Source organism: Colobus angolensis, unplaced genomic scaffold, assembly GCF_000951035.1.
Source record: "Colobus angolensis palliatus isolate OR3802 unplaced genomic scaffold, Cang.pa_1.0 Scaffold130, whole genome shotgun sequence".
In the NCBI taxonomy this organism is placed as follows: Eukaryota; Metazoa; Chordata; class Mammalia; order Primates; family Cercopithecidae; genus Colobus; species Colobus angolensis.
The window spans coordinates 5,155,576-5,173,397 of NW_012114253.1; the positions used below are offsets into that span (position 1 = coordinate 5,155,576).

General features: G+C 51.9%; 1 protein-coding gene across 1 annotated transcript in view; it reads right to left on the reverse strand.

Moving 5' to 3' along the window:
* The window catches only part of PADI4 (peptidyl arginine deiminase, type IV), a 64,905-nt gene that overhangs the window by 13,967 nt on the left and 33,116 nt on the right, over positions 1–17,822 (reverse strand). Inside the window, exons 7-14 of the mRNA XM_011934076.1 lie at positions 17,097–17,275; positions 16,818–16,921; positions 12,724–12,835; positions 10,521–10,628; positions 3,614–3,768; positions 2,158–2,302; positions 1,820–1,922; positions 1–41 (exon numbers count right to left, since the gene is read on the reverse strand). Of these exons, the coding sequence (XP_011789466.1) occupies positions 1–41; positions 1,820–1,922; positions 2,158–2,302; positions 3,614–3,768; positions 10,521–10,628; positions 12,724–12,835; positions 16,818–16,921; positions 17,097–17,275 (947 nt within the window). The remainder of the gene's footprint in view (positions 42–1,819; positions 1,923–2,157; positions 2,303–3,613; positions 3,769–10,520; positions 10,629–12,723; positions 12,836–16,817; positions 16,922–17,096; positions 17,276–17,822) is intronic.

Here is a 17,822-nt window from a genome sequence, read left to right on the forward strand (position 1 = left end):
CGTGTTTGACAGAATGTTCTTTATTTTCTGCTGGTTTTTTTCTGTCATGGAGAAAAAGAAAAAGAGAAAAAAGAGAAAAAGAAAAAGAAAATAAGAAAAAAAAAGGCAAATGAATTCAGAGGTTGATTTCCCTCTTCCCAGCCAGTGCCAGGAGGACTCAGTATTCCCGCCTATAAAATGAAGGCAGTAATAATTCTCACCATACAGGTTTGCTATGAGCATCTGTGAGTCAAATGCCTTTAATACAATATTTTAGCAGTATAAGTTCTCATTAAAAATGTTCTCACTTCATTTAAATTCTATTTTTAAAATATATTTTTATAGTTCAAGTTAATTAATTTATTTATTTGAGAGGGAACCTTGCTCTGTCGCCCAGGCTGGAGTGCAATGGCGCGATCTTGGCTCACTACAACCTCCACCTCCCAGGTTCAAGCGATTCTCCTGCCTCAGCCTCCCCAGCAGCTGGGATTACAGGCACACACCACTGTGCCCAGCTAACTTTTGTAATTTTAGTAGAGACGAGGTGTCACCATGTTGGCCAGGCTGGTCTCGAACTCCTGACCTCAAGTGATCCACCCACCTCAGCTTCCCAAAGTGCTGGGATTACAGGCGTGAGCCACCGCGCCTGGCCTAGTTTAATGTATTTTGATAGCACACTTATAGGAACAGCACAGAAAACAGACAACATTAAAAATACCTATTTGCACGCAGGACAGACAGCTCAGAAAAGTATAGTGAATGGATGGAATCTACTATGTGATAAAAATGCTACAAATACCATTTAGTTGCCGTCAATAAGAAATTTCCTTGTTTTAAGCCAGACTTGGTGGCTCACGCCTATAATCCCAGCACTTTGGGAGGCCAAGGTGGGCGGATCACCAAGTCAGGAGTTCAGGACCAACCTGGCCAGCCTGACAAAACCCTATCTCTACTAAAAATACAAAAATTAGCCGAGCATGGTGGTGCATGCCTGTAATCCCAGCTCTTTGGGAGGCTGGGGCAGGAGAATCACTTGAACCCAGGAGGTGGAGGCTGCAGAGAGCTGAGATTGCGCCACTGCACTCCAGCCTGGGCAACAGAGGAAAACTTTGTCTCAAAAAAAAGAACATCCAGAAAAATTTAACAGGTTTACTTATAATTACTAAAAAGTTGAACCACTGAAACTTGTTCACGAAAATATTTTGTCTTGCATTAATGCTAAATTCTCTTGTCTCCAAAGAGATCCCATCGAGAGAGGAAGAAACAGGTCCGCCCTTACCTGATGCCACACAACATACTGAGACCTGAGGTGGAGCTCTCAGCCACAGAGGCTTCTCAGCCCGTGGGCCTGGCCCGTGTCTGTGAGCTCTGCTGAAAGAGTAATATTTCATCTGTGCTCCAGCCAGACCGAACCGCCCCCAGGTCCTCACACACATCACGCTTTCTCCCGCCTCTGAGCCTTCACACGCCCTGTCCCTCTGCCTGCGGTATCTCTCTTCCTGTCATTTCCCTGCCCCGTTTGCCCAGCCAAGTCCTACTTGCATGCTCCTACTTGGCCTTTGTCTCTAAGAAGGCTTCCCTGAGCTCCGTCCACTCAGACACCCCTCAAAGCCCCTGTGTTGGAGCTGTTCTGTTGACTCACTTCCCCTGGCCTGTGAGCCCAGAGGGTAGCGAGCTGCTCTGCCCTGTTCACGCAGTCTCCCCAGTGTTTGGCACAGTTCCTGGCACACAGTAGGTGCTCAGATGCTACCCTGTTGCCTGGATGATTCCCTCCAGGCAACAGCAGACCTCGGGAAGCAGGAAGGTGCACGGATGGGAGAACCAGGCAGGGCCGACTTACTCTTGATCCCTTGGAACAGCAGGGCATCCCCGTGGCCCTCATTCTGCTGCTCCTGGAACAGTTTGTAGCAGGACCTGGGGCTGGCCAGGAGCAGCCGGAAGCCCTGGAGGCAGAAACACTGGGGTTAGAAGTCAGCTTTGCCCCTGGGGCTCCCAAGGAGGGTGGATCTGCCGAGGGTGGGAGGAGTGTGGACTTGGACCCAAGCTGGCCACCTCCTCTACTCCCATCCTAAAGGTGAAGGAAAAATTGACTCAGACAAGTAAAGTTGCTCCCACCCCAGGCCGAGGGTCTACTCAGGAAGGAGGCATGGCTTCCTGAGGCAGCCCCCAAGACTGTACCTTCCTGTCGGGTGCAGGCACAAAGCTCAGGAACTCATCCACGTGGCCCACGGTCAGCCAGTCAGAATAGAGCTTCACAGGGGCCTGCACTTGCTGGGCACTGAGGAAGTCCTGCAGGGCCTGGTGCATCTCCCGGCTGTCACTGCTATCATGGCAGGGTTAAAGGGGTATTATTGGCAGCAAGGACCATAGGGAAGTCTCTGAAGGACAAGGGGCCTGGCAAAAAGGTCAGGGTTCTCCTTCAGCTGAGAAAAGGATGCAGGAGGCTGGAATGCCCTTATTTTATCCCCTAACATTTGAGAAATTAAGGAATTGTCATTCTAGTTTCATTGGGGGAAACTGAGGCACAGTCACTAAGGTAAGTAGGACAAAGCTTAGCCTCAGAAAGCACTGCCTCTTGAATTAGACGAGATGCTGGTGTTCTGGATACACATGGGTTTTACAGCCAGACTGACCTAAGTTGCTGATCTCTTGTTAGCCTTGTGGCCTTGGGGACATTTCTTCACCTGTTTGAGCCTCAGTTTTCTCCTAAAAAAACCATTAGTGTTCCATTGCCTTGCTCTCCTTTTTTTTTTTTTTTTTTTTTTTTTGAGACAGAGTCTTCCTCTGTTGCCGAGGCTGGAGTGCAATGGTGTGATCTTGGCTCACTGCAACCTCTGCCTCCCGGGATCAAGTGATTCTCCTGCCTCAGCCACCCGAGTAGCTGAGATTACAGGCATGTGCCACCTCAGCTAATTTTTGTATTTTTGGTAGAGACAGGGTTTCACCATGTTAGTCAGGCTGGTCTCGAACTCCTGACCTCAGGTGATCCACCCACCTCAGCCTCCCGAAGCGCTGGGATTAGAGGCGTGAGCCACTGTGCCCAGCCTCTTCTTCTTGTTCAATCGGTTCTAGCCATCCTGGCCTTGCACACAGGAGCTCATTCCTGCCTCAGGGCCATTGCACATGCACTTTCATCTGCCTGGAACTCTCTGTCCCAGGTCTCCAGATGGCCCTGTGCCTTCTGTCATTAGGCCTCAGTTCAAAAGTCCCTTCCCCAAAGAGGCCCTCCCTGGTCACCCTAACTGTTCCTCTTCCTCCTGTGCCCCTCTCTTTTGTTTTTGTCACTATTTGAAATTATCTTGTCTACTTTTCTATCATCTATTTCCCCACTAGAGTAGTGGTAAGGACTTGTCTTTCATGTCCACGGCTGCATTCGCAGCTCCCAGAACATTCTGGATGCTCAGTAAATATTCACTGACTGAAAGAGGGTAAGTGGCAGAGCTGGAATTCAACTTGGGTCTATGGGCTCCAAAGCCTGCACTCCTCACCCTGCACTTGGATTCCCCTCATACTCCCTCAAGCCTGTTGGGCCCTCTAGGGTCAGAAGCAGGTAAGCGAGGCTTCCACTCTGGCCTCTGCTTTTCCACGGCCTCCCTGGGTCCTGGCCGCCCCCTTCTGTTACTCCCCTCCTTACCTGGGATAACAGCTGTCCCCGAAGAGAATCCTGCCCAGCGGGTATTCCTTGCCCCTGACTGTGACCGGGGGGCTCACTTCCAGGTTCCCAAAGGAGTCCAGCCCACTGACACCCCCTGTTTGGGGCCCTCGAGTTACGTAGCCAAAATCTGGACCCTGAGATACGAGAAGGGGGTGCCAAGAGTTAGAGGAATGAGGTCCCTGGTGAAGGATGCGGGGGTCCAAGTTTGGAGATGAACTGGGGCACAGGAAGTAACTCAGTACCGTCTGCAGCTGGTACATAGCAGGTGCTGTTATCACGTGTAGAATGTTAAAGGAATGTTGAGTTCATTCAGTGGACAAGAAAAGGGACTAGCTAACGCATGCCAGCTGCTTGGGAAACCTTAACTTTGGCATAAGACGAATCTGCAAAACATCATTTTTTCCCCACCTTAAGACAGAGTCTCACTCTCTTGCCCAGGCTGGAGTGCAGTGGCGCGATCTCAGCTCACTGCAACCTCTGCCTCTGGGTTCAAGCAATACTCCTCAGCCTCCTGAGTAGTGGAGACTACAGGCATGCCCCACCACGCCCAGCTAATTTTTGTGTGTGTATATATTTTTTTAATATAGTTTTTTATTATACTTTAAGTTCTAGGGTACATGTGCACAACGTGCAGGTTTGTTACACATGGATACATGTGCCATGCTGGTGTGCTGTACCCACTAACTCATCATTTGCATTAGGTATTTCTCCTAGTGCTATCCCTCCCCCATCTTTTTTTTTTTTTTTTTTTAAGTAGAGATGGGGTTTCACCATGTTGGCCAGGCTAGTCTCAGATTCCTGACCTCAAGTGATCTGCCTGCCTCAACCTCCCAAAGTGCTAGGATTACAGGCATGAGCCACCATACCCAGCCACATTTATTCTCTTAAAGTTCTGGAGGCCAGAAGTGTGAAATCAGTTTCACTGGGCTTAAGTCCAGGGATGGCAGAGCTGGTTCCTCCTGGAGGCCCTGAGGAAAGAATCTATTATATTTCCTTGTCTTATTCAGCTTCTAACAGCCACCTTGGCTGGCAGCCCCTTCTTCCACCTTCAAAGATCTCTAGTCTCTGCTTCTATCATCACAGGCCCTCCCCCATTCCAGGATAAACCAGGATAATCACCCCATCGCAAGATCCCTAACATAATCACGTTCAGCAAAGTCCCTTTTACCATATAAGGAAACATGAGATTCAGGGGGATTAGGATGTACAGGGGCCATTATTCAGTCCACCGGCCATCTTTCCCACCTCCCAGGAGAGGGTACATCTAGCCTTCTACACATAGATGGTCCATTCCCTGAGGCCTCATGGGGGCCATGAACTTCCTGAGAGTAGACTCCAAATTGTGTGCCCCGCGTGAGTTTTTGGGAAGATAAGTAGGTCTCAAGAAGGTCTGTGATCTCCAAATTTACTTCTTCATTGCAGTTTTGACCTCCTGGGCTCGAACGATCCTCCCACCTCAGCCGCCCGAGTAGCTGGGACCACAGGTGCATGCCGTCACAACCTGGCTAATTTTTAAAGTTGTTTTTTTCCTGTAGAGAGGGGTCTCACTATGTTGCCCAGGCTGGTCTCAAACTCTTGGGCTCAATCTTCCTGCCTCGGCTCCCAGAGTGTTGGGATTATACGTGTGAGCTACTGCACCCAGCCTGATTCCACAAATTTAAAAACCACACTTCCAGTTCCTCTCTCCACTCCTCTCTAAAACCCAGACCAACCCACCTTCCCCTGCCCATCAAAGCTTTCCTTGTCCAGGTCTCCATGAACACACAGCCAAACCCCAAGGGCAATGCCTGGCCCTCACCTTCCCCCTCAGAAGCCCGTGAATCAGCCGGTCATGCCTGCGTTCTCCGCACACTGTCTGCACTGGGCTTTCAGGACTCTGAGGGATCCTGGTTCACCTTCAACCTCACTTGCCCCTTCAGTGGTCCTGCCGAGTCTCATGGAATTCCATTCCTGAGCCGTCAACCCTCGTGTTCGCATCTCTGGGCATCCCTTCCCTCCCAAACATCAGACGTGTACTGGGGCTCACCTGACTTCCCATTTGGATGTTGACCAATTATCTCCCACTTACCCTGAACAGAACTTTGGGCCCCCTCTTCCCACCTCCTCATTCTCCATCAACCTGTTCCTCCTCCCACAGTCCTCCCCTTCCAGGGGATGGTGCCTGCCACCCACAGAGGTCACAGCCTTGCTGTCGCCTTTGGCTTGCCTCTCTCATAGTGGGGGTCAGAATGTCCTGCTGGCTCCGCCTTCTAGACATAGCTGGAATCTTACGGCTTCTCGCCTCCTCTGGCCACGCCCTGCCTGCACTCCCAGCATCCTTCACCTGCCCACTCCCCTCCCCCTTGCCTCTGCTCTCTTTACACAACACGTAGCAGGGCTTGTTCTCTTTTCTAACAAACCAGATCATAATCCTCCTCTGTTTAAGACCCTGTGATGATTCTCAGTTTCTAAACAATGGCCTTACCAGTAGCCAACAAGCCCAATCCCATCCTGTCATCCCGTCCCTTCCCCATCACCTCTCTGACCACAGTCTCTCCTACCACCTGCCATCACCTCCTATCTCCTCCCTGACTGCCTCTTCTCCCACCTCCCATCACCTCTCTGAGCACTTCTCCTACCGCCTCCCATCTCCTCCCTGACCACCTCTCCTACCGCCTCCCATCACCTCCCTGACTACCTCTCCTATGGCTTCCTATCACCTATCTGACCATAGCCTCTCCTACCACCTCCCATTACCTCCCTGACCACCCCTTCTACCACCTCCCATCACCTCCTATCTCCTCCCTGACCACCTCTCCTCCCACCTCCCATCACCTCCCTGACTACCACTCCTACCACCTCCCATCTCCTCCCTGACTGCCTCTCCTACCGCCTCCCATTACCTCCCTGACCGCCTCTCCTCCCGCCTCCCATCACCTCCCATCACCTCCCTGACCGCCTCTCCTCCCGCCTCCCATCACCTCCCATCACCTCCCTGACTGCCTCTCCTCCCGCCTCCCATCACGTCCCATCACCTCCCTGATGGCCACTCCTACCACCTCCCATCACCTCTGGCTGCCTCTCTTACCACCTCCTATCTCCTCCCTGACCGCCTCTCCTACCACCTCCTATCCCCTCTCTGACCACCTCTCCTCCCGCTCTTCTGGTTGCTCTGCTCCACCCCTCCAGGCCCTCTTGCTGTTCTTGAACACTCAAGAGAGGCTCCTGCCCCAGGGCCTTTGCACTGGCTGTTTCACTGACTACAACACTCTTCGCCCAGACACCCATTCACATGGCCAACTCGCTCACCTCCCTCAAGCGTTTGCTGTAAGGTCAGCTTCTCTGTGAAGCCCACCCTGACCATCCTATTTAAGAATGCAATCTTTTTTTTTTTTTTTTGAGACCAGGTCTTACTCCTATTGCCCACGCTGGAACGCAGTGGTGTGATCATGGCTCACTGCAGCCTCACCCTTCAGGGTTCAAGGATCCTCCCACCTCAGCCTCCTAAGTAGCTGGAACTATAGGCATGTACCACCATGTCTGAGGCTTATTTTTACTTAAATTTTTTTTTTTTGTAGAGACAGGATTTCACTATGGTGCCTAGGCTGGTCTCAAACTCCTAGGCTCAAGTAATCCACCAGCCTTGGCCTCCCAAAGTGCTAGGATTACTGGAATGAGCCACCACACTTGGCTTTAAGAATGTAACCTAATCTACCTTCCCTACCATGCTGGCACCTGTGAGCCCCTCCATTCCGCTCTACTCTGTCTTTTCCTGCAGCTCTTTTTTTTTCCTCTGAGACAAGGTCTCATCTGTCACCCAGACTGGAGTGCAGTGGTGCAATCATGACTCCTGGGCTCAAGTGATCCTCCCGCCTCAGCCTCTCTAGTACTTGGGACTACAGGCATGCGTTACCATGCCTAGCTAATTAAAACAATTTTTTTTTTTTGTAGGGACAAGGTCTGCTTATGTTGCCCAGTCTGGTCTCAAACTCCTGGGCTCAAACAATTCTCACACCTTGGCCTTCCAAAGTGCTAGGATTACAGGCATAAGCCACCACACCCAGCACCTGCAGCTCTTGACATCACCTTCTAAGGAACTGTATAACTGCTTTGTTCCATTCATTGTCTGCTGTCTGTCTCTCTGGGCCAGAATGTCCCCTCCGTGAGGTCAGGGACCTTGGCGTTGCTCCCTGTCATATCCCAAGTGCCCAGAACAAGTCCTGGCTGAGTATGTGTTCAAACAGTGATGAATGAATGTAAATTCATCCACATCACTGCCCTGGCTGCTGCTGTGAGAGGGGGTAAGTTATACAGCCTTCAGGCTTGGATTTCTGCAGGCAAAAGAAGGGGTGTCCATAGTCTGCAGAAGTGGCCCCCCAAGAGTGGCTGTGCAGGGGATGCTCACGGGTGCCAGGTGATGCAGCCTGAGGCACACACAACGCTGGAAAGCTGTTGCCCTTCTCATTTTCCTCCCATCTTTTCTGGCTTCCTCAAAAATTCAAGTTTCAGTGATGCAAACACATCCTTGACACCTGCTCATCTCTCATTTTAACAACCAGAGAGCTGACCTCCAGCTCAGAGATGCTGCAGTCACTTGTAACGAGCTGGCTTTGGTAGCAGGATCTTCTTTCAGTTTGTCTAACTTCACAGTTGCCTTCTATCTGTAGGAAATGCTGCTGGTTTCCCATTGACAGCAGTGATAGAAAATTGACGATGCTTACGGGAAGAACCACCACTGTGTGAAGCTTCGTGCCAGCTGCCCGATGGACAGCGTAAGGCATAACAGCCTCAGGCCCAGCAGCGTGGGCAACAAAAAATAGATGAAGGAGTCCGTGATTTTAACAAAATACACTGAAGAAGTCAACAGGGGGCTGTAGTGGAGAAGGCTAGGAGTTGGGGTGGGAGTAGGGATCCCTCCTTCAGCATCAGGGAAGGCCTCACTGAGTAGGGAATCGAAGCTGAAACCTGAAGGCTGAGAAGCAGCCAGCCCCGTGGACAGCAAACAGCGTTGCAGGCAGAGGGAATGGCATATGCAAAGGTCATGAGGTGGGGAAACGTTAGGCAAGTTTGAAGAATAGGACGGAGGCCAGTGGAGGTGGGGCTGGGTAAGGGACAGCGAGAGTGGCCCACAATGGTGCTGGAGAGGCAGGTGGGGCCAAAGCCTGGTGCCGAGTGTGACTTTTTCTCCAATTCTTTTCATTCTGAGTGATTTGGGTGGTTTTTTTGTTTTTGTTTTTTCTTTAGACACAGTCTTGCTCTGTCAGCCAGGCTGGAGTGCAATGGTGCAATCTCGGCTCACTGCAATCTCTGCCTCCTGGGTTCAAGGGATTCTCCTGTCTCAGTCTCTTGAGTAGATGGGATTACAGGCACACACCACCATGCCCAGCTAATTTTTGTATTTGTAGAGATTTTTAGAGATGGGATTTCGCCATGTTGGCCAGGCTGGTCTTGAACTTCTGACCTCAGCTGATCCACCCTCCTTGGCCTCCCAAAGTGCTGGGATTACAGGTGTGAGCCACCGCACCCGGCCTCATTCTGAGTGATCTGAGTCAGAATATGCAGATGTGCTTAGCTGAGGGACCAGTGCCACCTGCCTTCATCCAAAGTTGTCTGTGGGAAAGGGGATGACAACAGTGCCAAGGTGTCCGTCTGTCTGTCCAGCAGGACTCATGGCATCAGAAAATCTGACCTTTGTTATACGTGGAGCATCAAAGTAGGAGACACAGCCACTGAACCAGGCAGGACTGAAAGCAGCGGAAAGAGGGCAAAGTCACGGTAGCAGCTGGCTGGTTTGCCCCAATGCTGCTGAAACAGGATGAACTCGACCCCATGGCTAAGTACACACTGAGAATCCAACAGCTTCTCTGCATCTCCACTGCTCGGCACACAGCTTGGCCAGGAGGAAGCAAGACTCGGGGCAAGTTGTTGAGTTTGACTGAAGTTTCATTCTGAAGCCTTCTGTGTGGGCAGGGCCACTCTCCCTTCCCTTGGGGCACAGTACAGATGCTTGTCGGAAAGCCATTTGTCCTAGCAAACCTTGGCCCCCACACTCCTTCCGTCGTTTTCCCTGAGCACCTTGAGCCAAGGGGCTGCCAGGGCTCAGAGTGCAGGCCTGGAGTCTTCCTGGGAAAGCAGGGAGAGGGAGGCAGGGCGGGGAAGAGCATGCTCACCAAGCCGGACTGGCCGGGTTTGAATTCCAACTTCTCCACTCTGAGCCTCAGTTTCTTCTTCTATAAAATGGGCCTATTGATAGCATCTCCATAAAAGTTTATCAAATTAAATGAGTCAGTGCAGGTAAAGAATGCAGCACTGGCTAACACATGACTCATGCTCAATAAATGCAACTATTATTATTATTATTCTGTGCTGAGTTTGCATCAACCTGCCAGGCTAGTCAAGCATGAGTCAGCAATATGTCACTTCCCACCCCCACATGGACAGCCTCTGGCTGGTAGAGTCACACCCAGGAAATGACCACTGATACACTGATCCCAAAATCCCCCACATCCCAGATGGACCCCTGAAGGCCAAACCCCACCCATAAGACAGAGCCTCCAGCTGGGCGTTGGGAAAGATTCCAGCCCTGGCCCCACCTCCGCCGTGCAGCAAGAGCTTCTTTAAGAGCACAGGGAGGTCCAAGCCTGAGCCACCTCCTCCGCAGGGTTCCCTGGAGACCAAGCTGAGCTCACAGGCCACAAGGGCTTTGGGAAATGAAGAGCCAGATCTTATCTCGGTAATAACAAAAATAACAAGCCCCACCTACACGAGCCCACTTTGGCAGGAATTCCACCTGCTTGCCCTGGGTTACTCAGCCACAGACACAGGCGGGGAAGCCAGGCTAAAAGGAGGGAGTCTCAAGACAAGAGGGTTTCGGCAGCTGTGCCCCCTCCCCACCCCAGGCAGGTACCATCACGCGTTTGACGGGAAACTCCTTCAGGCCTCTGTTCCTTGGAGAGTCAAATACCACGGGCAGCGTTTTGTGTGGGGCTTGGATGTAGCCGATCTCCATTTCATCCTGTGGGAGTGAGTGGAGAGGAGGCTGTTGTGCATGCGACCTGGGTCTTGGTGCCCAGTGCCAGGATGGGGGCATGAAACCATGCATGCACTCTCACCCTTGCAGTCGGGGCACATTCCCATGAGATGTTTGATCTCAGAGAAGGGGCTCAGAAAGCAGAGCTTATTGCCCCATATTTGCCCAGTGCACGAGAGGCCATGAGCCTGCAGGAGCGCCCTTCCCTCCCACTCCTGGTGGTGTCTGGGCTGGTGCTGGTGACCCCTGGTGAGCAAAACTCAGACCCCTCCTCAAGGTGAGAAAACCGGGAGCCAGGCAGTGGGCACCAGGGTTAGGAGGTGATGAGGGGGTGAGGGGTTGAGGGGTCTGTGGGGACATGGAGGAGGGGCTCCCAATGCAGCTAGGATGGGCCAGAGAAGGCCTCTTGGTGCCAGGGCTCCCCGCCTCCTCCCCAAAGGAAGGCGGATGAGACCCAGCCTGGGCCACTGCAGCGGGCAGGAGGAGCACGGGGAGGTTTTAGAAATGAATCTGCTGCAAACTCCGCCTCCGCAGGCTTGTATTCTAGCAGGCGGATGTGACGTTGGACATAATCACTACTGTAAGTTACTATTAGGATGAACCAGACAAAAGTTCCCCTCTTGCAAATCAAAAATGGCGCCTGTCAGCGATTTCACACAAGTCAACCTGGTATCAAAAAAATGGAATGGCGGCCAGGTGCAGTAAGTCACACCTGTAAGCCCAGCACTCTGCGAGGCTGAGGTGGGTGGATCACCTGAGGTCAGGAGTTCGAGACCAGCCTGACCAACAAGGAGAAATGCCATCTCCATTAAAATACAAAATTAGCCAGGCGTGGTGGCGCATGCCCATAATCCCAGCTACTCGGGAGGCTGAAGCAGGAAAATCACTTGAACCCGGGAGGCGGAGGTTGTGGTGAGCTGAGATTGCGCCATTGCACTCTAGCCTGGGCAATGAGAGCGAAACTCCGTCCCAAAAAAAAAAAAAAAAAAAAGATGGAGTGGCAAGAAAGGAAGAGAGGATGTTGTGTTGGGGTGAAAAAGAAAGAGGGTTGAATTCCTGCTGGGGGTGATGGGGAAAATTTATGGACGAGGAATTCGTGCTGGGATTCACGGGTATGAATTGGAGATGGGTGATGGGAATGGGGAGGTGGGTCCAAGAGGCAGCACCACAGGGGTGCGGCATGGAAGGGCAGGGTCCCAAGGCAAAGCAAGGCAGTGCTGGGGAGGGTCAGTGTCACCCATCAAATGCCCACTGGCACTGCCCAGTGCCAGGCATTGGGGTGGACTGGATGAGGCCTAGTCTCAGTCCTTGGGGTACTCCTGGCATGATGGGGGAGTGGCACGGAAACAGAGAATGGTAATCGGGTGTTTCCAGGCACAGTGGCAGGCTGGGCTCAGGGGAGGGCGCCAGGCAGGCTGAGAGGGCCCTGGAAACAGACTGAGCAGGAGGAGGTGGGAGCCATGGAAAGTGCTAGAGCGCTTCCTCTGAAGCCACAGCCTGAGCTCTACATCGGCCCCTTTTAGCCACGGCTGGAGCAACTGGGATGCAAGGCACCAAGTCCCTAGGCTACACGTAGCATGGGGACCCTGGGCCTGGCCCACGAAACCATTTTCTCCTAGGCCTCTGGGCCTGTGACGGGAGGGGTTGCCGTGAAGACCTCTGACACGCCCTGGAGACTTTTTCCCCATTGCCTTGGGGCTTAACAGTGACCTGGTTTGGTAGCTGAGCCCAAGATGGACAGCCCGGAGGGAGGACCACTTGAGGGGCTGGTTGAGCATCAATCTCCTGAGCTTCAAGTCACTTCCCAAGGCCACCCTAGTGTTTTCAAGGAACACTAAAATGAAAGCAGGAAGGTGGCTTTCATCTTGGTGACCGCAGTGGCCTGCAGTGGCCCACAGCAAACGTCAGACAAATCACTTGCTCGAGCCTCCCAACCCAAGACCTCTCAGGTTCCTACCTCCCTGTCCATCTAAGGAAGGGTGGCCAGTGAGGCACCAGGCTGAACCCCAGGAGCCGGGGTACCCCAAGTGTCTCTTGGCCCTTAGGGACATTCACCCTGCCTGCCCCACAGGGCACATACCTGCATCCACTGGTCATCCATGTTCTCCTCCTCAGGGCAGATGGTCAGCTTACACTTGGCTTTCATGGCCAGAGTAGTCACTGACTTCAGGAAGTCCTCATTTTCAAAAATACTAGAGAGAGCAGAAAAACAGCTCCTTAGTGCTCTGGATTTTGAAGCTTGGCCTGGAAGGATGGGGAGGGACACACAGGTGCTCAGGGGTCACCTGTGGCCTGAACAGAGGCTCCTGGCACGTCCAGTCCATCTGTTCTTAGCAGGCATTAGCTCACAGAATCCGTCTAACAAGCTATGAGGCAGGAACTAGTGGGTATCCCTTCCACCCATGTATTAGTCCGTTTTCACACTGCTGATAAAGACATACCTGAGACTGGGAAGAAAAAGAGGTCTAATTAGACTTACAGTTCCACACGGCTGGGGAGGCCATGGCGGGAAGTGAAAGGCACTTCTTACATGGTGGTGGCAAGAGCAAATGAGGAAGAAGCAAAAGCAGAAACCCCTGATAAAACCATCAGATCTCATGAGACTTATTCATTATCATGAGAACAGTATGGGAGAAACCGCCTCCATGATTCCAATGATCTCCCCCTGGGTCCCTCCCACAACACGTGGGAATTATGGGAGTACATTTCAAGATGAGATTTGGGTGGGGACACAGAGCCAAACCATATCATCCTGCCCCTGCCCCCTCCAAATCTCATGTTCTCACATTTCAAAACCAATCACGCCTTCCCAACAGTCCCCCAGAGTCTTGACTCATTTCAGCATTAACCCAAAAGTTCACAATCCAAAGTCTCATCTGAGACAGAGCAAGTCCCTTCCATCTATGAGCTATAAAATCAAAAGCAAGCTAGTTACTTCCTAGATACAATGGGGGTACAGGTGTTGGGTAAAGACAGCCATTCCAAATGGGAGAAATTGATCAAAACAAGGGGGTTACAGGGCCAGTGCAAGTCCAAAATCCAGCAGGGCAGTCAAATTTTAAAGCTCTAAAATGATCTTTGACTCCAGATCTCACATCAAGGTCATGCTGACACAAGAGGTGGGTTCTCATGGTCTTGGACAGCTCTGCTCCTGTGGCTTTGCAGGGTATAACCTCCCTCCTGGGAGGCTGGTTTCACAGGCTAGTGTTGAGTGTCTGTGACTTTTCTAGCCACATGGTGCACACTGTCAGTGGATCTACCCTTCTGGGGTCTCGAGGATAGTGGCCCTCTTCTCACAGCTCCATTACGTGGTATCCCAGCGGGGACTCTGTGTGGGGACTCCAACCCAACATTTCCCTTCTGCATTGCCATAGCAGAGGCTCTCCATGAGAACCCCACCCCTGCAGCAAACTTCTGCCAGGGCATCCAGGCATTTCCATACATCTTTGGAAATCAAGGCAGAGGTTCCCAAACCCCAATTCTTGACTTCTGTGCACTTGCAGGCTCAACACCATGTGGAAGCTGCCAAGGCTTAGGGCTTGCACCCTGTGAAGCCACAGCCTGAGCTCTATGTTGGCCCCTTTTAGTAATGGCTAGAGCAGCTGGGATGCAGAGCACCAAGTCCTTAGGCTGCACATAGCATGGGGACCCTGGGCCTGGCCCACAAAACCATTTTCTCCTAGGCCTCTGGGCCTGTGATGGGAGGGGCTGCTGTGAAGACCTCTGACATGCCCTGGAGACATTTTCCCCATTGCCTTGGGGCTTAACATTAAGCTCCTTGTTACTTACGCAAACTTCTGCAGTTGGCTTGAATTTATCCTCAGAAAATGAGATTTTCTTTTCTATTGCATTGTCAGGCTGCAACTTTTCTGAACTTTTATGCTCTGCTTCCCTTTTAAAACTGGATGCCTTTAGCAGCACCTAAGTCACATCTTTTTTTTTTTTTTTTTTTTTTTTTTTATTTTTTATTTTTTATTTTTTTTGAGACGGAGTCTCGCTCTGTCACCCAGGCTGGAGTGCTATGGCCAGATCTCAGTTCACTGAAAGCTCCGCCTCCCGGGTTCACGCCATGCTCTTGCCTCAGCCTCCTGGGTAGCTGGGACTACAGGTGCCGCCACCTCACCCGGCTAGTTTTTTGTAGTTTTTAGTAGAGACAGGGTTTCACCGTGTTAGCCAGGATGGTCTTGATTTCCTGACCTCGTGATCCGCCTGTCTTGGCCTCCCAAAGTGCTGGGATTTTAGGCTTGAGCCACCACGCCCGACCCCAAGTCACATCTTGAATGGCTTGCTGCTTAGAAATTTCTTCTGCCAGATACCCTAAATCATCTCTCTCAAGTTCAAAGTTCCACAAATCTCTAGGGCAGGAACAAAATGCCACTAGTCTCTTTGCAAAACATAACAAGAGTCACCTTTGCTCCAGTTCCCAACAAGTTCCTCATCTCCATCTGAGACCATCTCAGTCTGGATTTCATTGTTCATATCATTATCACTATTTTTGTCAAAGCCCTTCAACAAGTCTTTAGAAAGTTCCAAACTTTCCTACATTTTCCTGTCTTCTTCTGAGCCCTCCAAACTGTTCCAACCTCTGTCTGTTACCCAGTTCCAAAGTTGCTTCCACATTTTGGGTATCTTTTCAGCAAGGCCCCCCTCTACTGGTAGCAATTTACTGTATTAGTCCATTTTCACACTGCTGATAAAAACATACCTGAGACTAGGAAGGAAAAGAGGTTTAATGGGACTTATACTCCCACGTGGCTGGAGACACCATGGCGGGAGGCGAAAGGCACTTTTTACATGGCAGCGGCAAGAGAAAATGAGGAAGATGCAAAAGCGGAAATCCCTGATAAAACCATCAGATCTCATGAGACTTATTTACTACCATGAGAACAGTATGGGTGGAACCACCTCCATGATTCAAATTATCTCCCACCAGGTCCCTCCCAGAACACGTGGGAATTATGGGAGCACAATTCAAAATGAGATTTGGGTGGGGACACAGAGTCACACCATGTCAATCTGGGAGAAGACAGAATATGAGTTCACTGTTCAAGGTCACACCGCCTGGAACAGTGCTGGGACTGGAATACAGTCCTCACTGGATTCCAGCCTGCGTCCTGTCCACCAGGTTACCCTCTTACTCTTCTGCCCCTGAAGCAATCAGAAGAGGGGAGGAGAGGGTCTTCTGAGACCCCAGCACACTTGTCAGGAGCTCTCAGACTGCAGGAAGATTACCTGGATCTCCCCAAAACGCAGATTGACCCTTCCCCAGGGATAAGACCCAGCAGGTCACAGGCAGCCAGAAAGGTGCATTTTATTTAATTTAAATTTAATTTAATTTAATTTTTTATTTTTATTATTTTTATTTTTCTCGAGACAGAGTCTTGCTCTATCACCCAGGCTAGAGTACAATGGTGTGATCTTGGCTCACCGCAACTTCGGCCTCCTGGATTCAAGTGATTCTCCTGCTTCATCCTCCTGAGTAGCTGGGATTACAGGCGCCTGCCACCACACCTGGCTAATTTTTTGTATTTTTAGTAGAGACGAGGTTTCACCATGCTGGCCAGGCTGGTTATTTCATTTTTGAGATGGAGTCTCGCTCTGTTGCCCAGGCTGGAGTGCAGTGGCGCAATTTCAGCTCACCGCAACCTCCGCCTCCAGGGTTCCAGCAATTCTGGTGCGTTGGCCTCCTGAGTAGCTGGGATTACAGGCATGTGCCACTACGCCCGACCAATTGTATTTTTTAGTAGAGACAGGGTTTCACTATGTTGGCTAGGCTGGTCTCAAACTTCTGACCTCAAGTGATCCACCTGCCTTGGCCTCCGAAATTGCTGGGGTTACAGGCATGAGCCACTGTGCCCAGTCCAGAAAGGTGCACTTTCAATGAGTTCCCAGGAGTTTCTGGTGCACAAGGTCCACGTGCCACACTCTACAGGCCCCTGGGAGCTAACGTAGCCTCAGCTGCATCAAGGCGGGACTAAGGCAGTGACAACAACAGTGAGGAACCTCCCCGCCTTTTTAGAGCCCCCAAGAGGCGGCAAGCTCTCAGTGGGCAGGGAGCGGTGACTGTTTTCCCATCACATGGTGAGTGCTGCGGTTGGCACTCAGGCTCTTTGTTGCTGGCCCAGGGCTCCTCCCGAGGTGTCTGGGCCCACCCAGCACCCCCGGGCCTCTCACCTGCACACGTACACCTCCTGCGGGGGCTGGGTGTTAGGGGTCATGATCCAGGGCGCCACGCGGAAGACCACGCTGTCTTGGAACACCACGGCCTCGGGGAGCTCCTGCAGGGGGTGGGGGGTGGGGAGGCAGGGGCTGTCACCGCCACCAGGGCCCAGCACCTACCACTTCTGGTAGTTGTTTGGAGTCCCCCTGCCCAGCTGCGCTCTGTACCCTCTTCCCCAGCCACGCCACTGCCCGGAAGGCCAGGCCCGATGCAGGGCTGCCTTCTCGGCCTACCAGGCTGGACGTGTCCAACATGGAGACGGTGAGGGTAATGAGCCCTGGGAAGTTGGTGTCCGGGAAAGCGAGGGCCTCCACGTAGAAGTCCATGTTGTGTTTTCCGCCTGGGACCATCAGGTAGTGAGAGGGCTGCTTGGGACCCAGGACTACCCTGCACCTGGAGGACAGTCTGCCCCCTAGGAGAGAGGCAGGGGAGACTCGGGTCTGCGTCCGCACTTCTGAAGACCTTTCCTCCTCTCCCCAGTGCTCCCCAGAAGCCTTTCCCAGGGTCACCACGTGCCACCATCAGAGAACCCCTTGCAGCCAAATCTGGTCAGTCCTCTTAGGAGAAAAGGACCAAAGTCTCAGCTGGGACACTGCTCCCTGGCTGAAGTCACGGAAGGGTGTGTCAGGGGTGCCTGAGCCATTCCAAACTTTACAGGAAGTCCAGTATACACCATTCCTTCACTAATTCCTGAGCATCTGCTCTAGCCAGATGTCAGCAAGGGACAAGGACACAGCAGGGGACCAGGGAGACAGAGTCACTGTCCTCCTATCCTTACCCCCAGAGAGTGCACGGTTCTTATGGGTGAGTAGGGAGGAGCAGAGATCATAAAAACAGCAGACAGTGTGATAGAGGAAATCCCTGAGGACTTCCTGGAGGAGGTGATGCCTGGGTGGAGGCAATTAGTCAACCTGTCAGCAAATCAATGTCAGTTTAATCACTTTAAGAATGAAACAGGC